Source organism: Oncorhynchus clarkii, chromosome 28 (genome assembly GCF_045791955.1).
Source record: "Oncorhynchus clarkii lewisi isolate Uvic-CL-2024 chromosome 28, UVic_Ocla_1.0, whole genome shotgun sequence".
In the NCBI taxonomy this organism is placed as follows: Eukaryota; Metazoa; Chordata; class Actinopteri; order Salmoniformes; family Salmonidae; genus Oncorhynchus; species Oncorhynchus clarkii.
In genome coordinates, this window is record NC_092174.1 from 24,699,094 (window position 1) to 24,724,633 (window position 25,540).

Consider the following 25,540-nt stretch of genomic DNA (forward strand, 5'->3'; position numbering starts at 1 on the left):
AGTGTGTGTGTGACATCAGTATGCGTGTGTGCTCATATTGTGTGTGGGTGAATGCCAGTAGTCCGGTTAGCCATTTGATTAACTATTTAGCAGACTTGTTTAACAGTCTTATGGCTTGGGGTAGAAGCTGTTCAGGGTCCTGTTGGTTCCAGACTTGGTGCACTGGTACCGCTTAAAATGAAGTAGCAGAGAGAACAGCCTATGGCTTGGGTGGCTGGAGACTTTGACGATTTTTTGGGCCTTCCTCTGACATCGCCTGGTATAGTGGTCCTGGAAGGCAAGCCTGGTCTCATAGACTAGACGTAACACAGTAGATGTAAATCCGGGACATTCAAAACAGTATGATATGTTACACTTGGTATGGTTACATAAAACAGATGGTTACTTAAGGAAAAAAATGTAAGTAGAGTGTGTGGTCGGGCATATAACGGGAATGTCTAGCAACCCAAATGTCTAGCAACCCTCTCATCAAGGACAACTTTAGCATTTTAATAATTAGCAAATACTTAGCATGTTAGCTAACCCTAACATGTTAGCTAACTACTTATTACTACTTTTTAGCTACTTTGCAACTACTTAGCATGTTCAGCTAACCCTTTCCCTAACCTTAACCCTTTTAACTAACCCTAACCCTAGCCTGAACCCTTTAACCTAACTCATAAACTTAACCCTAAACTCTAGCCTAGCTAACATTAGCCACCTAGCTAGAATTCCTAACACATCATATGTTTTTGTACACATTTGAAACATATTGTACGTTTGGCAAATGTGTTACATATTGTACATTTTTCAAATTCGTAACATGTAATCCAAATTGTAATTTGTAAAATATCATACGAAATGAGTGATGGATATTCACAAATTAATACATACCATAAAAACATAACATAGGCTAAATAGAGTCTCTCAGATTATCCTACAGAATAATGCGAAATGCTCTGAGACCAGGTTGGGATGGCAGGGAGCTCGGCCCCAGTGAAGTACTAGGCCCTACTCACCACCCTCTGTAGTGCCTTGCGGTTGGGTGCCTTGCAGTTGCCGTACCAAACAGTGATGCAGCCAATCAAGATGCTCTCAAATCTTTTCAGCCTTCTGAGGTGGAAGAGGTGCTGTCGTGCCCTCTTCACAGCTGTGTGGATGTGTATGGACCATGTTACTTCCTTAGTAATGTGGACCCTGAGGAACTTGAAGCTCTCGACTACAGATCTTTGAATTCTTTTTAGAAACCCTGGGTTAGTGTTAAACTACCATTCCTTAGAGGTGACACATCAAACTGGCAGATCAAAATCAAATGTTTCTCTCTGTTGACATCTGGCTCTCCAGCTGTTATCACACCCTTGTTTAATAATTACAGCTACTGTGGATGTGGATGGGCCCGCTCTGTGAAGCATGGCGAAGGAGGGTGGCCCAGACACCTTCTCCAACCATCTTAAACAACCCCCAGCAGCCACCACTAATGTGGAGCGACAGAGCTATTCCACAACAGACCTCCTGGTGTAAAACAAAATAAACAAAAAGGATCCTGTCTGGTTTTATAAAATGGGAGAGGAGAGGGTTCTCGGATTCTTGGCCATGACCTCTCAGAGGAAGTTGGGATATACAAAAAACAAATTTCCAATTCACACATGAATATAATATGCACTTGTATGTGTGTGAAATAGGACAAATATAAGCATCCACCTTATTACATTAACTTATATGGTTAAATGTTTCAGTGGAACATTAGTGTTTGGTACATGTGTGGGGCCAGTGGACCTCTGAGCAGAGGCCAGCTCTGCAGTGTGGTGTGTGTGTCTGTGTGTGGGGAGTGGCCCTTAATCTTTTAACAGACGGCCCTCTTGTGGTGAATGAATATACTACATGGATGTACTCACCACCACATCAGTAGCTCTATGCAAAAACAAATTCACACCGCAAGATGGCAACGTTAATCCATTTCCCTCAGTATAATGAGACAAATTCACATGGGAGTTTAGACTGATTTTGAAGGTTGAAATACGAGCAATTAGATGGACTATGTATACATGATTTAAAGAAATGTTTTACTTTTGTGATCTTTTAAAAGTGCATCCATGCACGTATTTACCTATGACTTTCTCTAACGCTTGGATAGGGGTTTCATCCATTATAAGGTGTTTCATGCATTGCCTGGAAACCAGGCATTGAATTGCATAGAATTTCACATTGGGCAGCTTGAATCAGGAAGGTTTCCTGTCATGACCTCTACAAGCCAGAAAGTTCAATACGATTTTATTTTAACGTACTTTACCATGCAGCTGTTCATTTTGGCGGTAGGAATGTAAGACAATATATCCAAAGGAGAGTATAATTACATCAGCTTTTGAAAGCACTGGTAGTGCATTCAGAAATACAGTTGAAGTCGGAAGTTAACATACACTTAGTCATTAAAACTAATTTGTGTGTGCTGGGATGTAAGGGAAAAGGGTGTATTCTTATTCATCAGGATGCCTACACATCTGCTGTTGCTACATTAAGTGGCAGCATAGGCCTCTCCAACCCAGCTCCTCTTTAAATATTACATTTCAATTGTTTTGCCCACCCAAGCCAAGCTGGTCAACCTCCCATCCTTGCCCACCCAAGCCAAACGTGTCAAAACCTCCCGTCTTTTCCCGCCCCCCCTTTTTCGACACATTTACACCCATCCTTACATCAACTTACTAGTCCATTTTCCTTCATTCACATACAACATATTCATTCTCTACCGCCCTCCTACACATATTCACTCTCCCTCACAGTCCCATTCATTTGCAGTCACACACACCTCCCTCAATAGAACCGTTTACATACATGCTATATTTCCCCCTTTGTATTGTCTTTGTCAGAAATTGTGAAAAACTTAGTTTAAATGTATTTGGCCACGGTGTATGTAAACTTCTGCCTTCCACTGTATATCACTACGTGCGCGAGCTCGATGCATGCATCTCTTGCATGTATTTATTTTTTTTATCTTAGAAGCATGCTTCAGGGGAGCACTACCAGCATCTTGTAAAGTTGACAATAATATTGTTATGGGGATATTGTCTCACATTCCTACCGCCAAAAGGACCAACTGTATAGACAAGCTGTAAAGTAAGTTAAAATATAATTGTATTCAACATTCTGGCATGTAGAGGTCGTGAGAGGAAACGTTCCTGATTCAAAAGCAAATTTCAATTCAACTTTGTGTTTCCAAGCAATTTCACGCATTGCTTGTTAAGGCGAGAAGAGAACATTCTTTCACAGTGGCGCTCCTCCTCCCTCGTGATTCGACACTCCGCCACGATCTTCGACTGACTTGTGAGTACTGCGGCTCTGAAAACGAGTTCGGGTTCAAGAAAACAACATGGCAGACGATTTGACCATTCAAACTGGCGGAAAAGACGGAGGAATTGTGGTAATTACAATGAAATTGGTTGGGAAAGTGATAGCCTACCGAACTGATGTGATAGAGGTCGACATAAAATGAGTGCATGATGTGTAAACCTCATGTGCAACAAAGTATCTAACGTTGTAGTCTACTGTGTTCTTGCATGCATTGAACTTAAACAGTAAATAAATAATATTTGTAATGAATACTATATTTTCCCTCCTAGATCAACGATGACTGGCCAGGTTACAGTTTAGAGCTTTTTAACTATCCAAAACACTATTCTGGAGATCTAGAGTGTGTTTACATCCCACATGGTGTCATCATGGACAGGTAAACTATATAGCATGAATGCAGTAACGTTAGGCCTATATACGAATTCACTTGCATATTTCTTTCTGTGTGATCACTGACATTGGGAAACTACAAGACTATCAGTCGCCCACTCCTCAGTGGTTAAACGGAACAAGGGACAAGGAAGGGCAGTAATTAAAATCCATTATCAGGATGTTATCAGAGTGTGTGAGAATGTAAAGCCAATAGCCTACCTACAGCATACAGAGATGGAAGTTAGTCACTTGAATGTCTGTGACTCTCATAATCACTTAAAATCCTTTCCTGCAGTCAAATGACCAAATCGCCCTCTAGTGGTCTCATGGGTGGAAGGTTATTCATATTACCCACAGAAAAAAGTGTTCCTATGTCATACGGTTTTATTATATTTCAGTCTTCTGAGATGTACATAAAGTGTAATATTGGGATACAAACTCAAAATGGAATACATTTAAATTATATCTGACATGGTACAGGTGTCTTCTTTTTTTAAAGTCTATAACCATGTGTATATTTCTGTTTTAAAGTACATTTGTTTAAGACTACCAAGAAACACTCTGTCCCTGATTTAGCCCACTGCAGTAAAAGGTTAAAAGACCTTCGCTCGGAAAAAGAAAAAAGCCAAATGGGCCAATTGTGCGCTGCCTCGCTCGTCTCCCGGTCACGGCCGGCTGTGACACCGCCTGGGATCAAACCCGGGTCTGTAGTGCCGCCTCCAGCACTGCGATGCAGTGCCTTAAACCACTGCGACACCCGGGAGGCCAGAGATTCCGTTTTTAGTTCAAATTATTTGTTTGCAGTATGTGAACTATAAGCTAAGACAGCTTTATAAGCTGTTTATTCACTTGTGGGGTTTGAAGACGTGTGAGAAGACAACATATTTGGTGAGAATTACAGCAGGGTACAAAATCTATTCTAGCTCTTAAAGGGGCAGTAGCCTAAATTGGGTGTACAGTTTTCCATTCCAGAATTATTTAATCTATAGTTATTCTTATGCTATTTATTCTGTTACTATTGACATGTAAACATTATTGGTATCTTCTCATCTTTTAACTAAATGGAATCTATTCGCTTCCAAAATGTAAGTAGGTGTATATAAAGCTTTCTCATAACTCCGTACTGATGGAATGGCTTGGCACTTTGTAAAAACCCAGAGTGCATTGAGTGAATGTTGGAAAAGGTTACTTTATAAACCTAGCAATGTGAATGCAAAGAGGACTCGGATCACAAAATAGGTGAACTGAACTGGCAAAAGAGCTGAGTCCTCATTCAAAGGCAAGGGCAGTGTGAAGACATAGAGAACGTAGTTATTTTGCTTTTTTCTACCCCGGAGTTCACTTTAAAGAGGACTGAGATTGGTTCTTTTAAAGAGAACTATATGTAAAAACACCCTTATAAGCTGACCAAACTGCCCACATTGCAAAATAAATGTACACATACATGTTATTCAATAATTTCATACAAACTGTTTCAGCGTGTCAACGGGCGTGTGCGTAGCCAGTCACTAAAATAAACTATTCTAATATAGAACTAGGTTCTATAAGTAGAGCACACATGATTTTGTGACTTAAAATGGGTCAAAATTCTACAAAGATCCAGCAAAAAAAAGGACCATATGCATCTCCGGTAAAATAGCAATCCTATTTTTTTCTCCCAAATTAGCAAGCAACCGCAGCAAGCAACAGCAGCAAGCAACAGCAGCAAGCAACAGCAGCAAGCAAGCTAAATGTTAATGAAAGGTTTCATGTGTGTTTCGACCTGACCCCAAATGAATATAGTTGGTTCATAGTAGGTTTTGGTTATTTTAACCTGCATGTCATGAACGCGCCTGGTGGGGATAGACAAAGTCAAAATGCGGACACACTCGCCGAGGCTGTTTAGTCAGCATGTGAGTCACACAATTTTACATCTAACTAAGATGTTTGGTAAAGTATTTCTTAAGTGAAAAAATGTGCAAGTCTCGTTGAATGACAACAAACACATAATTGAAAAATCCTTACCGTATTTCCCACTCCTACTATGAGTCGTACTGTTGACTTCGGCTACCGAACTACCGACTCTTTTAAAATGTGCTCGAAGAGCCGGATAAAAAGCTGCCGACAATCAAAATGAACAAAAACGTCACAGAATTGTCATAACTGTTTTTACTGGAAAGCATGTGACAGGCTTTACTCCTTTCCTTCACATACTTGTGTTGCAGGACAGAACGGCTTGCCCGTAACATAATGGGTGACCTGGGCGACCATGACATTGTGGTGCTATGTGTTCTGAAAGCCGGGTACCAGTTCTGTGCTGACTTGGTGGAGAGGATCAAAGCACTGAGTCGTAACTCAGACCACACTCTACCCATGAGTGTCAACTTCATCCGCCTCAAGAGTTATGTGGTAAGGACCTAAATAACACTTTTTTTTAGTGCTGGACAAGTGGAAAATTCCTCCATGATGCAATCCAATCCAAGACCCTGTGAAATCAGATACATTTTTCTTGAGGTAAAATTGTCACAGCTTGAATTGTAGTGTTTATTTTTCCGGTCCTTGTATGCCTGGTATGGGCTTCAGTCATGGCTGTTGTCATTTACAGCTGGCATTAATATACTTTTTATGTTATGACAGTATTATTAATGTTCTATATTACTGTAAGCTTTTACACCAAACTTGACCAAATCTTTCACTTTCTTGTAGAATGATCAGTCCACAGAGGATCTCCACATCGTTGGAGCAGAAGACCTCTCTTTCCTGACTGGAAAGGTAAGTAGCCCTGCTGTACACAAGAAATATAACATAAATAAATACTATTTCAAATATACTACTGTTCAAAAGTTTGGCATACTTAGAAATATCCGTGTTTTTTAAAGAAAAGCAACATTTTGTCCATTAAAATGACATCAAATTGACCAGAAATACAGTGTAGACATTGTTAATATTGCAAATTACAATTGTAGCTGGAAACGGATGATTTTTTATGGAATATCTACATAGGTGTACACAGGCTCATTATCAGCAACCATCATTCCTATGTTCCAATGGCACATTGTGTTAGCTAATCCAAGTTTATAATTTTAAAAGGCTACTTGATCATTAGAAAACCCGTTTGCAATTATGATAGCACAGTTGAAAACTGTTGTTCTGATTAAAAAAGCAATAAAACTGGTCTTTAGACTAGTTGAGTATCTGGAGCATCAGCATTTGTGGGTTCGATTACAGGCACAAAATGGCCAGAAACAAAGAACTTTCTTCTGAAACTCATCAGTCTATTCATGTCCTAAGAAATGAAGGCTATTCAATGCAAGAAATTGCCAAGAAACTGAAGATCTGGTACAACGCTATGTACAACTCCCTTCACAGAACAGCGCAAACTGGCTCTAACCAGAATAGAAAGAGGAGTGGGAGGCCCTGGTGCACAACTGAGCAAGAGGACAAGTAAATTAGAGTGTCTAGTTTGAGAAACAGAGTCCTCAACTGGCAGCTTCATTAAATAGTACCCGCAAACACCAGTCTCAACAGTGAAGAGGTGACTCCGGGATGCTGGCCTTCTAGACAGAGTTGCAAAGTGGCAAAGAAAAATACATATCTCAGACCTGCCAATAAAAAGAAAAGGCTATGATGGGAAAAAGAACACAGACACAGGACAGAGGATGATTGGAAAAAAAGTATTATGGACAGACGAACCGAAGGTTGAGGTGTTTGGATCACAAAGAAGAACAGACTGAAGAAAATGAAAAGATGCTGGAAGAGTACTTGACACTATCTGTCAAGCATGGTGGAGGCAATCTGGGGTGCTTTGGTGGTGGTAAAGTGGGAGATTTGTTGTGGGAGCAGCTTGACCGTAAGCCGTATGGTACGTAAGAAGTGCCCATCAAACCAATCCAACTGCTGAGAGATGGGGTGAAATCTCTTCAGATTACCTCAACAAATTAACAACTAGAATGCCAAAGGTCTGCAAGGCTGCAAATGGAGGTATCTGTGATGAAAGCAAAGTTTGAAGGACACAATTATTATTTCAATTAAAAATAATGTTTATAACCTTGTCAACGTTTTGACTATATTTCCTATTCATCTTGCTACTTATTTAATGTATATTTTCATGGAAAACAAGAACATTTCTAAGTGACCCCAAACTTTTCAACGGTAGTGTATGTATATAAACTCAGCATAAATAGAAACGTCCTCGCACTGTCAACTGCGTTTATTTTCAACAAACTTAACATGTGTAAATATTTGTATGAACATAACTAAGATTCAACAACTGAGACATAAACTGAACAAGTTCCACAGACATGTGACTAACAGAAATTTAAAAATGTGTCCCTGAACAAAGGGGGGAACAAAACCAAAAGTAACAGTCAGTATCTGGTGTGGCCACCAGCTGCATTAAGTACTGTAGTGCATCTCCTCCTCATGGACTGCACCAGATTTGCCAGTTCTTGCTGTGAGATGTTACCCAATTTTTCCACCAAGGCACCTGCAAGTTCCCGGACATTTCTGGGGGGATTGGCCCTAGCCTTCACCCTCTGATCCAACAGGTCTCAGATGTGCTCAATGGTATTGAGATCCGGGCTCTTTGCTGGCCATGGCAGAATACTGACATTCCTGTCTTGCCGAAAATCACGCACAGAACGAGCAGTATGGCTGGTGGCATTGTCATGCTGGAGGGTGATGTCAGGATGAGTTTGCAGGAAGGGTACCACATGAGGGAGGAGGATGTCTTCCCTGTAATGCACAGTGTTGAGATTGCCTGCAATGACAACAAGCTCAGTACAATGATGCTGTGACACACCGCCCCAGACCATGACCCACCCTCCACCTCCAAATCGATCCCGCTCCAGAGTAAAAGCCTCGGTGTAACGTTCATTCCTTCGACAATAAACACGAATCCGACCATCACCCCTGTTGAGCCAAACCGCAACTTGTCAGTGAAGAGAACTCTTTGCCAGTCCTGTCTGGTCCAGTGACGATGGGTTTGTGCCTATCTTACAACAGGCCTACAAGCCCTCAGTCCAGCCTCTCTCAGCCTATTGCGGACAGTCTGAGCACTGATGGAGGGATTGTGCATTCCTGGTGTAACCCGGGCAGTTGGTGCCATCCTGTACCCGTCCCGTAGGTGTGATGTTCAGATGTACCGTTCCTGTGCAGGTGTTGTTACACGTGGTCTGCCACTGCGAGGACGGTCAGCTGTCCGTCCTGTCTCCCTGTAGCGGGGCTATCAGGATGAGGGGTAGACCATTTGCTCTCACCCTCTCCAGAGTATGGGGGGATCAGGCCCACTGGAGGGAAAGTGTACAGAAGCACGTATAGCCACTTGTGGGTCAGCGCGTCCACACTTAGAGGAGCGTTGTGATCTCTCATCGCGAAGAACAAGCGTTAAGATCGACGGAAGCCCTGCCATAACGCCACTACACCACCTCGACAACTTCGGGATGAATTTGCCACTCCCCGGATTGTGGGTTCCACCTCGACAGTAAATCTTCAACTGGGTTTAGTATGCCTGGCACATCAAATCAAATCAAATGTATTTATATAGCCCTTCGTACATCAGCTGATATCTCAAATTGTTGTACAGAAACTCAGCCTAAAACCCCAAACAGCAAGCAATGCAGGTGTAGAATCACGGTGGCTAGGAAAAACTCCCTAGAAAGGCCAAAACCTAGGAAGAAACCTAGAGAGGAACCAGGCTATGTGGGGTGGCCAGTCCTCTTCTGGCTGTGCCGGGTGGAGATTATAACAGAACATGGCCAAGATGTTCAAATGTTCAAAAATGACCAGCATGGTCAAATAATAATAATCACAGGCAGAATAGTTGAAACTGGAGCAGCAGCACGGCCAGGTGGACTGAGGACAGCAAAGGAGTCATCATGTCAGGTAGTCCTGGGGCATGGTCCTAGGGCTCAGGTCCTCCGAGAGAGAGAAAGAAAGAGAGAAAGAGAGAATTAGAGAGAGCATACTTAAATTCACACAGGACACCGGATTGGACAGGAGAAGTACTCCAGATATAACAAACTGACCCTAGCCCCCCGACACATAAACTACTGCAGCATAAATACTGGAGGCTGAGACAGGAGGGGTCAGGAGACACTGTGGCCCTATCCGAGGACACCCCCGGACAGGGCCAAACAGGAAGGATATAACCCCAAGCACAGCCCCCACACCACTAGAGGGATATCTTCAACCACCAACTTACCATCCTGAGACAAGGCTGAGTATAGCCCACAAAGATCTCCGCCACGGCACAACCCAAGGGGGGGCGCCAACCCAGACAGGAAGATCACATCAGTGACTCAACCCACTACATGAGCACGCCCATGTAATGCTTTGTAAGTTAGCAGTAAAACCTTGAAATCAGCCCTTGCCTTGACAGGAAGCCAGTGTAGGGAGGCTAGCACTAGAGTAATATGATCAATGTATTTTGTTCTAGTCAGGATTCTAGCAGCCGTATTTAGCACTAACTGAAGTTTATTTAGTGCTTTATCCGGGTAGCCGGAAAGTAGAGCATTGCAGTAGTCTAACCTAGAAGTGACAAAAGCGTGGATTAATTTTTCTGCATCATTTTTGGACAGAAAGTTTCTGATTTTTGCAATGTTATGTAGATGGAAAAAAGCTGTCCTTGAAACAGTCTTGATATGTTCTTCAAAAGAGAGATCAGGGTCCAGAGTAACGCCGAGGTCCTTCACAGTTTTATTTGAGACGACTGTACAACCATTAAGATTAGTTGTCAGATTCAACAGAAGATCTCTTTGTTTCTTGGGACCTAGAACAAGCATCTCTGTTTTGTCCGAGTTTAAAAGTAGAAAGTTTGCAGCCATCCACTTCCTTATGTCTGAAACACATGCTTCTAGCGAGGGCAATTTTGGGACTTCACCATGTTTCATTTGCTCTGAGAGACAACAGATCTTCTCTGCTCCATAGCAAGATCTCTCTCGCCAGAGAGTGTTGTTGATTAGACCGCATTCTTCCTTGGCTGTTGATATAAGCCACCATAGACTTATTGTCTGACCTGACCAGGACATGTTGGCCCTGTAGGAATGGACGGAAGTGCCTGAGGGCTAGTAACACAGTGTAGAGCTCGAGAACGTTGAATGGGCTGTACTAATAGATTATGACCATATGCCGTTCACTGTACACCCTTCGCCTTTCTCCCGTAGAGTGCTAGGGCGGCTTCGGCACACTTTGTGAATGTCCATGGGGCAAGGGAACAGACCGTCTGATAAAGTGAGATATTCGTAGGCTATGCCCTCGAAGCCGAACCTTAGATATCTCCTGTGTGCAGGATAAACTCAAATGTGGAAATAAGCATCCCTAAGTTCTACTGTGGTGAACCACTCATCAGAGTTGAATCAAACAGCATACCATGCGTTAGCATTCGAAATCTGTAGACTCTCAGATGCTTGTTGAGGTGCCATAAATCCAAGATGGATAATGGCTGAAGAAGCCCTGGTGAGCTTCCTCCTTTGGTACCACGTGTATGGCTCCCTTGGTCAACAGAGACTGAATCTCGTCTCTGAGGACTCGGATCGCTTCCCTGTGTGCAGTGAACTGCACTGTTACCATGAAACGCGGGGGACCCCTGCAATTTGTAGTCTGCACACTTGGTCTACTGGATGTAAGACCCATGGGGAGACTGCACATGCGCACCACTGCTCTCTGTGAGGGGCAAAGGAACCCGCCTGTCCCCTGGGGGCAACACTGCATGTGGGCAACCTGTCCCATGGAAGGGACCGGGGCCTGCCGGGCCTGGTGGCCCAGACAAGGACGCCCTCGAGACTTGGGGAACATTGGTGTTGACCTGCCCCAACAAGGGCTTATGTGTCTTATGGTGGGGGGCTCCTGTGCTACACTTCTGCCGTGTGTAAATGAGCTTGTGTGTCCCGAGGAGACTCTGTTTGTCGAGGCCAGAGGAGCTCTGCCAGCTTTTCGAGCCCCGGCCTTGCGCTAGGTGTGCCGCTTCTTCCCATTCCCTCCGGGTGGAGCCGAGGGGGTCTCCGCTGCTCATTGCTTGGAGTGACACCTGTGCCCTGAGGCAGCGCGTTGCTGGTGAGCGGACTATGTTTGTCCCTGGGTCGGCGTGGCCAGAGAAAGCTGCTGAGGCGTCTTAGGGATCCTTCTGTTCTGGGAGGGAGGCCTCATGGTTTCGACCTGGGAGAACGTGGGCATAGGGGCTTGTTTCCGTGGTAACTTGAACCTGGTCTGTATCTCCGATATGGCTGGTCCAATCAGTCTGGTGGAATTGATCTGTACACTCAGGATCTTTCCCTTCTCCCTCTGACACCCTTGCGTTGTTCAGCTAGAGGACTTTCTGGCCAAAGGTCACATGCGCCATGACCCTCCCAGAAGCGTCAGCGGTACACTTGAGGGTCCGGGTGGTTTGGTCGGCAAGGTGACTTAGCTTCATTAGCTTGGAAGGTGGGGGAGGCGTAGGATACTCAACATCAAGTTAGGTGGCAGCGGGTCTGATTGCCTCGAAGATGTGGAGGTCAGTTATTGACTCCTGGCCCACCTCTTCAGTCAGTCTGGCTAGGTAGCACAAACTGAGCAGAGGGGAGAAATTCTTCAGGGGCGTAATCCATCTCCTGGTCAGAGAGGGCGCTGCCTGATGCGGCTAGAGACATGCCCTCGTCCGCACTTCTGGATTTCGTCGGAATCAAGGTCCACGCCCTGGGAAAGGTGGGGGTTCTCCGAATCATCCTGAAGCAGGAGATGCCTGAGTAGCTTCTCCTTCCTCTGAGAATTTGTTATCAACAGAGTCGTCCTCGAGCAAGGACGAGGCCTGGGCAATACTTTCCATGTACTTCGCTCTACGTCTAAGGACACCGGAGCCCAGCTGAGCGCAATGCACAGAACTAGCGGGGTCAATGAGGGATGCGGATGGGAATCCGTTCCGGATATGCAATGACCACAATTGCCATGGCAAGCTTTGCTAGGCTTGCGCTGCTTTTTCTCCCCCTTCCCTGACAACTTGGCCGATAAGCCTGTTGATATCTCGTTTCGACCGGACGAACAGAGCAAATGGAATTGCCGTGGGGCTAGCTAGCCACGCGCTACCACTACAACGTGAAGTTGGGAGAGACACGGGGTAATTTGAGCTTGAGCCGGGTAAGTAGAAACAGAAATCTTTATTTACCAGGGTGGTGGGAAATAAATCCTGTCTTTATACTTTTGGTGTATTGAAAGTAGTGCCAACAGTGATGCTAGCTAATTAGCTGGCTATCTTCACCTGAGTGAAGATGGTGGGGTAACACACTGAATAAATAGCACCGCACATTCCTAGCTAAACAACCTAAATGGGATTTTAGCCCAGAGGTTGCTAGCTAAAACACCAGTGGTGCCATTAGCCCACTAACTAGTCAAGACATTCAAAAGTTCAGCTAGCTAACTCCGAACGGTGGGAACTGACTGAGAGCTAGAGACCCTGGGTAGAATGTGTGGGAACCTGCTATTAGCGGGATGCTAAAGCAGTGGAGCTAGCTAGCTTACAACGACAATTGTGTGTAGGCAACAGGTGTACTGTAGCTAGCCAACAACTGAGGTAACTTCACTTGGTAAAGCAGAATTCCTGAAAATAGAAAATAAGCCACTCAACGCTCCGTGGTGGGGTGGTAACCCACACCGAAAGGAAGTTAAGTTCAGAGCTAGGTTTCTGAAGAAAGCTGCTTAACGAGTTAGTAACCAAATAGACTTGTGAAGAGGCAGAGAATGAGAAAACCAGAGCAGTGCAGGGTGTTATATAGACACGGGGCATACACCCACAAAGCTCTGATTGGCCTGTTAGGCGTGATTGAATAAGGCTTCAACCAATGACCCGCAAAAGAAGACGTGTCCCATAGTGAGATGTCGATTCTGAGTCGACTGAAATATAACCTTTATTAGCAGATATATTTATGAGCCAATACCGGTACTGATTTTTTTTTAAACTAAAATGTGTCTTGAAAGCAGTGGATATGATCATGATCATGTGTTTCTCAGTAATAGTTGTTGTTAATCTGAATTTGGTGAGATTTGGGCAGTGTCTCTCAGCAACCACAATGGGGCAGTCTTCCCCATGTCTCTTCTCAGAAGAAGTGTCACAGAAGCTTTGGAGCTCAAATCAACGGCTGTGGTTAGTATGGCCCTGATCAGAGCTATGACCACATTTTTCCTTTTCTGCCAAGACTAGAATTTATCACTATTTCTGTCACTGCTGCGACCAATAGTCCTGCTACTTATATAGATTATATTAGCAGCATGCTGTACATTTTGTTTAAATATCTGCTGATGTCATACTAGAAATGTCACTATTGCTCATTGTCTCTGAAGAACAAGACAATGGTTTAGTCTAATCTGTTTGTGTGCATACAGCCATTAATGGGATCAAAGGTCAGCGAGGGAGATGCTGCTGGCATATAAATCAAAACACACACACACACACACAAGCTGTACACACACTGGTACACCCTGTAGTGAGGTGTGGCCCGGATGTCAGTGTGTAGGAACATGCTGAACCACTGAATTATGGGGTGGTGAGTTTAACTCATTGCTCTATTGCTTTTCTTCACAGAGAATATTTGGACTGTGTGTGAAATATTTTAGAATAAGTAATTGCGGCCTAGGGAAAGTTGCCACTTTTTATTAATGATGTACTGTAGACACTAGCTAGAGATTATGCTAATTGATCATTAATGTTATTATGTCACACCTTCCAGTTTGTATCCATGTAGTTAACACTGTCTGGATTGAGGATTAAGGTTAATAATTCTTTACTGTCTGGAAGGAATTAATGACACTACTGAGCCCCAGACAGACAAAGCATCAACTCAGCATGGCTTCATTTCTGCTTGACTGCATCCTTTGTTTCACGTGAAATGACAGCACTACTACTGTATGTAGCTAAGTTTGTTTTCACACATCATGTTTGGGATGTCTTCTCTTGAGAATGCCTTGGTTCATATTAAGCAGATAAGCAAGGCATCCTTTAGACATGCCTTGTGTAATCACTAATATCATGTAGTAAGTCACACTGCTAGCATTAATAATCAGGAGGAGTATGATCATGCCCCTGGATGACGGGGTAGGAAGCCGTTGTTTTGCCCAGATGCCAATATTTTGTCCCCAACATGTGGTGTCTGGTATTGGCTGGCTGTCCCTTCCTGAGTGGGTCAACAGTGTGAAGCATGCCTCTGATTTTAATTTTGCAATATCAGGAATGTTCTGTTCTTCTGTAACTGGAAAACAAGACTTTTAATCATAATGAATCACTTTGTCTACAGGGAAAACACCAATTGAGTAGCTAGTATTATGAAGCCATTAGTCACTTGTATGTTACTGACTTCACAATATCTTTGTGTGAGCATAGGGGCAAGTCCAGAGTTATGGTAAAATCTCCCACAGTTACTTATACGACCACATTTTCCCCGAACTGTTAAATATCTGCTCCACATTACGATTCAAATATGTTTGCAGAAAGAATGGGGTGTCAGCTTTGACATGACTCCTTGAGTTTAAAAACAAATATTTTGGTTATTGAACTAGAGTAGGTGAAGTGGAATTACATCCGATAACAAAATTAAGTCCCTGATCTGTATTATACAGAAATGCATAATTATGGATATGAATATCATTCTCTTCATGGTGATGTATCCTGAATAGGTACTCAAAGGTGGAAATATGTAATATCCGTCTTTTGCATGTTTGGGTATTATTCCACACACTGGCTATAATTGTAATAAGCTCCACCCCCAAACATGACCTAATTTGCTTGGTCTGGGCGAGACCAAATCTGAAACAATCATAGACGTCTATGTTTCACAAATTTGGACATCACAGTAAAGTTCGGTAGAGTACAGGAAGGTAGATATGTACAGTACAATAAAGTACATTATACTGTATTCTACTCTACTGTTCTGTACTATCCAAACTTGTGAAACATAGACGTCTATGATTGGTTCAGACTTATGAGGCGCATTCGCGTACTGAAGGGACGCATAGGGTGTGAGTAGCTCCGTTCTGTACCGACAGAACTGATTATATGTAGAAACCAGACAGAGTTTAAATTAATCCTCTAATGGGGCCTCACAAGTGGCTCAGCGGTCTAAGGACTACACTACAGCCTCGTGTTCGATCCCAGGCTGTGTCACAGCCCGCCATGACCGGGAGTCCCATGAAGCGGCGCACAATTGGCCTAGTGTCATCCGGGTTAGGGGAGGGTTTGGCCGGCCAGGATTCCCTTGCTTTCCTTGTCTCATCGTGCTCTTGCGACTCCTTGTGGCGAGCCGGGCTCCTACAAGCTGACAACGGTAGTCAGTTGGACGGTGTTTCCTCCGACACATTGGTGCGGCTGGCTTCCGGGTTAAGTGTGTCAAAAAGCGGAGCGGTTTGGCAGGGTCGTATTTTGGAGGGTTAAGTGTGTCAAAAAGAGGAGCGGTTTGGCAGGGTCGTATTTTGGAGGACGCAGGGCTCTCGACCTTTGCCTCTGTCGAGTCCGCGGGGGAGTTGCAGTGATGAGACAAGATTGTAAATATCAATTGGATACCATGAAATTGGGGAGAAAAAAGGGGTAAAAATAAATAAATCCTTAAGCCTCTAAAATCAATAGATAAATATATCCCCAAGCAACTGGGAGATAGTGAGTGGTCAGTTGTGTACAACAGCGAACCAATCAGTTGGTAACGCAATGCAGTGACACAAACGCAACAAGCCATGGCTTCCCCCAGAGGAAAAGGAGCAACAAACGAGAGTAATGAACAGCTAAAGGGTATCCAGGAAAACATAGCTAAATTGCTCTCAATGCCCACCAAAACAAATGAACTGAAAATAGAATGAAATGAAAGTAGATTCACTTGAAAAGAAAGTAGAGGCTATCGTGTCAGATACGCACAAACAAGGTGTGCGCATGAATGAACAAGACAACAAAACGTTATTTTTTGGAAACACTGTTTCAAACTTTAGAAGATGAATTGGACCGGCAAGAAAATAGAATGAGATGAAACATGAGAATATTGTCCTTACTGGAAGATGAGGAATAAGGAGACCTTTCCAGCTACGTGGTCAAACTGATATCAGAAGAACTTCACGTGAGTATATCACCAGAAGATCTGTAAAAAATGCCATAGGAGCGGCATGAAACAGAAGAACGCTAAATACCCTTGCATGGTAATCTTCAAGCCATGCAACTTTCAGACCAAAATCAACATTTGAAGGGTTAAGGGGGAAGGAGATCAAAATCCACAGCCAGTCTATTCAATTCATCCAGGACATGTCTGCTAGGCTGAGAAAAAAATGCAAGAAATACATTCTGATCAGACAGTCACTAGAAGAAAAGGGATCAAATCTCAGCTTCCCGACAGTGCTGTGGATATGGAAGGGAACTCAAAGGATGGATTTCACAAGCACCGATAAAACCCTAAACAAGCTGCAAGAAACGTTTCCAATTGAAGGAGTAGAGCCCCTTGCACTGAGGAGAGGATAAAGAGGAAGAACATCGATAAGCACACTAGGCTACATACAGTGATGCCTAAGACCAGTTTATCGTAAATTGAGACAATATTCTTTCCACCTACCCCCAATACAATCTATACTCTACTTTCCCCAAGTAACTATTCTTCTCTATGAAGTAACCGTAGAAGTAGCCAATGCTAATGGGCTACATAAACACTGAAAAGACAATACAAAGGGGGAAATATAGCATGTATGTCAACTGTTCTATGGAGGGAGGTGTGTGTGACTGCATATGAATGGGACTGTGAGGGAGAGTGAATATGTGTAGGAGGGCGGTAGAGAATGAATATGTTGTATGTGAATGAAGGAAAATGGACTAGTAAATTGATGTAAGGATGGGTGTAAATGTGTCGAAAAAGGGGGGGGGCGGGAAAAGACGGGAGGTTTTGACACGTTTTGCTTGGGTGGGCAAGGATGGGAGGTTGACCAGCTTGGCTTGGGTGGGCAAAACAATTGAAATGTAATATTTAAAGAGGAGCTGGGTTGGAGAGGCCTATGCTGCCACTTAATGTAGCAACAGCAGAGGTGTAGGCATCCTGATGAATAAGAATACACCCTTTTCCCTTACATCCCAGCACACGGACCAAGGAGGACGTTTTTCTAATTTTGAATTGTATTTTACATGGGGAAAAATACACAAAAGTGGTGTTTTTACAGTTGAAGTCGGAAGTTTACATACACCTTAGCCAAATACATTTAAACTCAGTTTTTCACAATTGCTGGAATGTAATCCTAGTAAAAATTCCCTGTTTTAGGTCAGTTAGGATTACCACTTTATTTTAAGGATTTGAAATGTCAGAATAATAGTAGAGAGAATGATTTATTTCAGCTTTTATTTCTTTCATCACATTTCCAATGGGTCATAAGTTTACATACACTCAATTCGTATTTGGTAGCATTGCCGTTAAATTGTTTAACTTGGGTCATACGTTTTGGATAGCCTACCACAAGCTTCCCAGAATAAGTTGGGTGAATTTTGGCCCATTCCTCCTGACAGAGCTGGTGTAACTGAGTCAGGTTTGAAAGCCTCCTTGCTCACACACGATTTTTCAGTTCTGCCCACAAATTTTCTATAGGATTGAAGTCAGGGCTTTGTGATGGCCACTCCAACACCTTGACTTTGTTGTCCTTAAGCCATTTTGCCACAACTTTGGAAGTATGCTTGGGGTCATTGTCCATTTGGAAGACCCATTTGCGACCAAGCTTTAACTGGTGTCTTAAGATGTTGCTTCAATGTATCCACATCATTTTCCTGCCTCATGATTTGCCACATCTTAAATTTAAGCCTACTAGAGAGTGTGTGCCGTCAGGCCTGGAGGGAAGCTAAAGTCATTCCACTAACCAAGAAGAGTAAAGCCCCATTTACTGGCTCAAATAGCCGACCAATCAGCCTCTTACCAACCCTTAGTAAACTTATGAAAAAAATGGTGTTTGACCAGATACAATACTATTTCACAGTAAACAAATTGACAACAGAATTTCAGCATGATTATATGAAAGGACACTCAGCAAGCACAGCACTTACACAAATGACTGATGATTGGCTGAGAGAAATTAATGATAAAATGTCTGTGGGAGCTGTCTTGTTAGACTTCAGTGCAGCTTTTGACATTATCGATCAAAGTCTGCTGCTGGAAATGTGTTATGGCTTTACACTCCCTGCTATAATGTGGATAAAGAGTTACTTGTCTAACAGAACACTGAAGGTGTTCTTTAATAGAAGCCTCTCAAATATAATCCAGTTCGAATCAGGAATTCCCCAGGGTAGCTGTTTGCTTTTTTCCGTTTTTACTAATGGCATGCCACTAACTTTGGGTAAAGCCATGCTGATGATGCAACACTATACACGTCAGCTACTACAGCGACTGAAATGACTGCAACACTCAACACTCAACTCAACAAAGAGCTGCAGTTAGTTTCAGAGTGGGTGGCAAGGAATAAATTAGCCCTAAATATTTATAAAACTAAAAGCATTGTATGTGGAACAAAACACTCACTAAACCCTAAACCTAAACTAAATCTTGTAATAAATAATGTGGTAAATTGAGTAAATTGAGATGACTAAACTGCTTGGAGTGACCCTGGATTGTAAACTGTCATGGTCAAAACATATTGATGCAGTAGTAGCTAAAATGGGGAGAAGTGTGTCCATAATAAAGTGCTGCTCTGCCTTCTTAACAACACTATCAACAAGGCAGGTCCTACAGGCCCTAGTTTTGTCGCACCTAGACTACTGTTCAGTGGTGTGGTCAGGTGCCACAAAAAATAACTTAGAAAAATTGCAATTGGCTCAGAACAGGGTAGCACGGCTGGACCTTGGATGTACACAGAGCTAATATTATATTAATATATTAATAATATTAATACCTCTCCTGGCTCAAAGTGGAGGAGAGATTGACTTCATCGCTACTTTTATTAATGAGAGGTATTGAGATGTTGAATGCACCAAACTGTCTGTATAAACTACTGGCACACAGCTCGGACACCCATGCATACCCCACAAGACATGCCACAAGAGGTCTCTTCACAGTCCCTAAGTCCAGAATAGACTATGGGAGGCACACAGTACTACATAGACTACATGGAATTCTATTCCACATCAAGTAACTCATGCCAGCAGTAAAATTAGATTTAAAAACAGATTTATGGAACAGCAGGGACTGTGAAGCAACACAAACAATGGCACAGAGACATGCATACACACACAATGACACGCACTATACGTACACATGGATTTCGTACTGCAGATATGTGGTAGTGGTGGAGTAGGGGCCTGAGGGCACACAGTGTGTTGTGAAATCTGTGAATGTATTGTAATGTTTTTAAAATGGTATAAACTGCCTTAATTTAGCTGGACTCCAGGAAGAGTAGCTGCTGCTTTGGGATCCATAATAAATACAAATACAAATGTTGTCTTGGGATGCATGCGCATCCACAAGTACAGTGAAATGCCTTTCTTGCAAACTAAAAGATTGGTAGATAAGTCATTATGTATTCCTACCCATGCATAACTGCTTCCTTTCTCTTTTTTCTATGACATGCTCACAAAAGAACGTCCTAATCGTAGAGGTGAGTCAACATGCTTTTCCCCCCCTTCCTCTTCTCTATTTAAGTCTGAGTGCATCCATCAAATACTCCATCACTTTCTCCACATGTTTATCCAGGCCATGGGGGAGCAGAGGACATTGCCTCATGGCTTTCATTCTCTGTATGTAGGTCTAGGTTCTACCAGACCAGGGTCATATTCATTGGGCACCAAACTGAAGAAAACAGACAAACAGGGAAGGACTATACAAACTTATCCAATAAGAAACGCTTGTTTTCGTTATAAGTTGAAAAACATTATGGTGTGCTCTAATGAATACGACCCTGAATTGGACATAGTAAAAACTTTTTTAATTGACTATCTCTGTCCATTAGGGAAGTTTGATTGTCCCTTCTCAGAATTGATTCAAGAAACTTTCCTCTCAGCAGCACAGTAATTGGGAGCCTATTATAGGGACCTCTACTTTGGGAAGGATTCTCTTTGAAATGACTGAAAGCATTACTGTCATACAATGAGTGCTTACATTAAGCAGAGATCTTTAGAACTAGCATATGAATACAGCTGTGTTCATTAGTAGTCTATACAGAAACATGGATAAAATGTACAGAATCAAAGTAAATTGCATTTATAATGGGGGAGGGGCAGTAATTGGAAGTTGGGTATGCGGTCTATCAAAATAAGCCCTCATCAAGTCCATACCCCTTCCATTTTCAATTACCCTCTTTATAGTTTGTGCAGCCCTGTTCTTTGTATTACAGAGTAGGTCTTCATATTAAAAGGACATAGTCTCTAATTTCTAGTTTCATCCTCATTATTATTATAGGGAAATGTGTTCTATGTCATCCCCCTCACAATCTCCCACCTACACACACCAGTCCTGGGTTAAGCTACTATTTCAGTTATTTCAACTTTACTTTTCAATACATTGCAAAACAAGTATTCAAATAAGCTTTATTTGAAAAAACAAGTAGTTTCATATTTTAATTTGGGAGAATCTCTTAGACAATTGGTTAAAGTTATGTATACTAACCTTTAGGTATAAAATAGTAAAGAATGGCTACTTCTCAGAAAGTATTAATCTGTCGAGGAGTAAAACAAGGCTGTCTGCTTTCGCTATATCTATTTATTATGGCCATCGAAATGTTAGCTATTAACGTCAGATCCAACAATAATATGAAGGGGCTAGAAATCCAGGGCTTAAACACAAACTTGTCATTGTATGCTGAGGATTCATGTTTTCTTTTAAATCCACAATTTGGATCCCTCCACAGCCTCAGAGGATCTAGATAATTTTTCTTACCTCTGGGTTACAATGAAATTATGATAAGTGTACTAGTAATATTACGTATTGGATCACAAAAAAATACATATTTTACAGTACCGTGTAGTTTTCCATGGCCTTTTTCCCTTTATTATTGCCATTCTTTAAGCAAGCCATAGAAAGTTGCTTGATATTTCAGTTTAATTGACTTGGAAAAGACTGAACAAATATTACAACAAATTGTAAATTATATCATAAATAGGACTGGTGGAGTTACTGTAGTTGGGAAGAGATTTTCGATGTACCGATTCCATGGCACATGGTTTATGAACTGATACACAAAATGACGCCGGATTCAAAACTGTTTTTAAATGTAAAATTACTAAATACAATTTTTGCAACAAATAGAATGTTATATGGAGGATACAACCATACCAGCTCTGCAGATTTTGCTGCGAAGTGACAATCATTAGATCACTTGTTTTGGTACTGCCCATACAGTGGGGCAAAAAAATATTTAGTCAGCCACCAATTGTGCAAGTTCTCCCACTTAAAAAGATGAGAGAGGGCTGTAATTTTCCTCATATGTTTTGGTTACCCTTTCCCAGATCTGTGCCGTGACACAGTCGTGTCTCGGAGCTCTCCGGACATTTCCTTCGACCTCTTGGCTTGGTTTTTGCTCTGACATGCACTGTCAACTGTTGGACCTTATATAGACAGGTGTCTGCCTTTTTCAAATAAAGAATTTACCACAGGTGGACACCAAGTTGTAGAAACATCTCAAGTATGATCAATGGAAACAGGATGCACCTGAGCTCAATTTCGAGTCTCATAGCAATGGGTCTGAATACTTATGTAAATAAGGTATCTGTTTTTTATTTTATATAAAAATAAAAAATACATTCTATAAACCAGTTTTCGCTTTGTCAATATGGGGTATTGTGTGTAGATTGATGAGGGAAAAAATAATTGAATCCATTTTAGCATAAGGCTGTAGCGGAACAAAATGTGGAAAAGGGGAACTGTTCTGTTGGGAAACAAATGATAGTCCCACTAAGCACAAACCAGATGGGATGGTGTATCGCTGCAGAATGCTGTGGTAGCCATGCTGGTTAAGTGTGCCTTAATTCTAAATTAATCACAGACAGTGTCACCAGCAAAGCACCCCCACACCATAACACCACCTCTTCCATGCTTTACGGTGGGAAATACACATGCAGAGATGATCCGTTCACCCACACGTCTCACAAAGACACGGTGATTGGAACCAAAATTTCCAAGGGTGGCTGTATGAATCTCAAATCTCAAATATATTTGGGTTTTTTTTCACACTTTTTTGATTACTACATGATTCCATATGTGTTATTTCATAGTTTTGATGTCTTCTATATCTTATATATATATTCGACAATGTAGACTATAGTAATAAATAAATAAAAACCCTTGAATGAGTAGGTGTTCTAAAACTTTTGATGGTAGTGCATATATTTAACAGAAAATATATGGGGGTTGAAAATGATGCAGACATTTATATTGATAGAAGCCACAATCTATCTGCAATATTAAGATTGATCTACCCCTAAAAAATATTGGAAGGTATTTGGAAATACACAAATACATTGACTCAAATACAAGGGAGTGGTTTTGAAAATAGTATTCTAAATAAGTATTTGAAAATACTTTCAAATACAATTTGGGCGACTATTTGGTTTTTAGAAAATAACATGAAATTCTGAAATAAAAGTAAGTGTTTTGGGTTGTGTATTTGAACCTAGATCAGACATGCACACACACACACAGAACAATGAAGAAGGGTGGCTATGTGTCAGATTATGAATAGAGGGACCACACAATAGAGCAGTGATCAGCTGACATAAACAAAGTCAGACAACAAGACATCAGAGTGGATCCGTGCCACAACTCTGGGAACCATAACAGCCTACCCCTCCACCCCAAACCGATGACTGAAACCACCAGTTTCACTAGATGTGTTCCCGGGTGAGATGGGTTTCAGTCTAACCCTGGGTCACACTTTGGTTGTCCTCCATTTCACTGTGAGCTCAGACTGCTCAGTGGGAGCGGGGCTACACACTCAGTGTACACACACACTCTTGCACGCATACACACACTCTTGCACGCATGCACACACACACATGGATTTTTTAAAGCACTCTTATTTGTTTTGTTAGTGTGAAAAACCAGTGAGCTCTCAGCTTGGTGTATATTTGACTTTGAGTGTTGACAGCTAGTCACATAGTCCTGCTGCTACAGTTTTTTTGTGTTTGTTGTCCTCCGCAGGCAATTGTAGACACAGGCAAGACAATGAAGACTCTCCTAAAACACGTGGAGGCCTTCAGGCCCAAGATGATCAAAGTAGCAGGGTGAGTCCTGTTATAAAACCACTAACACCACAACAGACCAGGTGACCTTCGCTTAGTCACTCAATTCCATCTTTCTAGTCTAGACAGAAGAAATGAGCAGAGTGTCAGTGTGCTACAGGTAGGGATATTGGGGATGTTACATGCTTGTGTTGCGTGTGCCTCCTGTGTTCTGTTTCAGTTTGCTGGTGAAGAGAGTGCCAAACAGTTCAGGATGTCTCCCAGATTGTATGTAGCAGTTCTATCCATTTTGCTTTTATGTTTTCATTATTATATGTTATATGTCCATGTAAGAATGATTTACTTGTCTTATATTACCTGTAACATGACCAGTTACAGGTAATAGCTCAGTTTTAAATGGTCTGTTCACAAACAGATGGTTTGTTTGTTGTGTTTTGGGAACATTGTTGCAGTGCTAATCCTTCTGCCACATCTCTTCCATTTCAGATGTTGGTTTTGAGATACCCAATCGTTTTGTAGTTGGATATGCCTTGGACTACAATGAGTATTTCAGAGACCTCAATGTAAGTTTTTCTTTATTCAAAACTGATTTTAATTTCAGTGATGTACTTCACTGGGTCCTCATTCACCACCCTGATTGGCTGATGGGATGTCTAGAGCACAACCCTCTTACCCAGATGAACAGTCATTGGTCTATTATAATCAGATCGCATTCTGACTTCATGTGGGCCAAAAGTTCCATCCCACCTGAAAAGGCTGAAATTCCAGAATTTTGTTTTAAACAGCTCTTACAGAAAAGGGGCATTATCATAATTTTCACAATTTCAGAGTGTTATTTCGACCTCAAAGTGTGGAAATATCATCATAAAAAAACAGGAATCTATTTTTAACTGCACTGCTCCTTTAAAGCGCAGTGATATTTGTCATATGACTTCCTTTTCCCTCAGCATATCTGTGTGATCAGTGAAAGCGGGAAGCTGAAATACAAGGTCTAAGAAGTGATGTTTATAGGATTCTGCAGAGGAAATGTTTCCACAAGAAGCTTGGACACTTCCCATGAGAGGCCATGCAGTAACAACGGTTATCAAACCCAAAGACCCTCACTCTCGCTCTTTGCTGGTTGACACACCTCAGGGCCTACCCATAGACCATTGGACTCGTTGCATAATAATTAGAACCTCCATAGTTATTTTTATAACAAAGCTGTGAACCTGTGATGTACTGTTACAATGTTCATGAAACCTGTCTGTGTTGATGAAAAATATATAATGAACAGACATTGTTATGTAGAATTTGTAGCCATCAATGTTTCAGTTTAGTGACATTTGTTTATCTCAACTTACTGCTACTGTATTTTGTGGGACACATTTGGCCCATGTAAAGGTGGGCACCGTCCGGTAGATTGAATAAAAAAAATACAATAATAATTATAATGTTTTATCGTCACATACATCGGATAGGGGCAGCGAAATGTGTTGTTTTACAGGGTCAGCCATAGTACTGCGCCTCTGGTGCAAATTAGGGTTAAGTTCCTTGCTGAAGGGCACATTGACCGATGCCATTTGTTCTTATGAATTCCTACTGTCCTTTTAATTCAAATTCAGCTGCTTTTCTGACAAAAGGGAATTGCACTGTATTGTGAGGAGAATGTATTTCAACCTCCATTGGTCATCTCATTAATTATTGAATAAACGTAAATGAACCTATGCTGTATAACAGGGTATGAGACAT

At 42.1% G+C, this 25,540-nt stretch overlaps 1 protein-coding gene across 1 annotated transcript; it reads left to right on the top strand.

Moving 5' to 3' along the window:
- Positions 1-3,252: 3,252 nt before the first annotated feature.
- LOC139386905 (hypoxanthine-guanine phosphoribosyltransferase-like) lies at positions 3,253-25,530 on the top strand. Its single transcript, XM_071132780.1, has 9 exons — positions 3,253-3,394; positions 3,594-3,700; positions 5,901-6,084; positions 6,382-6,447; positions 20,215-20,232; positions 23,769-23,851; positions 24,030-24,076; positions 24,296-24,372; positions 24,757-25,530. Exons 1-9 carry the CDS (start codon positions 3,344-3,346, stop codon positions 24,802-24,804), a joined length of 681 nt encoding a protein of 226 aa, XP_070988881.1. The 5' UTR covers positions 3,253-3,343; the 3' UTR covers positions 24,805-25,530.
- The last annotated feature ends 10 nt before the right edge of the window (positions 25,531-25,540 follow it).

Coding starts and splice junctions, on each gene's coding strand:
- LOC139386905 (XM_071132780.1), top strand. CDS start 3,344: ATGGCAGACGATTTGACCATTCAAACTGGCGGAAAAGACGGAGGAATT. Junction 3,395..3,593: donor GAAAAGACGGAGGAATTGTG/GTAATTACAATG, acceptor TTTCCCTCCTAG/ATCAACGATGACTGGCCAGG. Junction 24,077..24,295: donor TTCAGGATGTCTCCCAGATT/GTATGTAGCAGT, acceptor CTTCCATTTCAG/ATGTTGGTTTTGAGATACCC.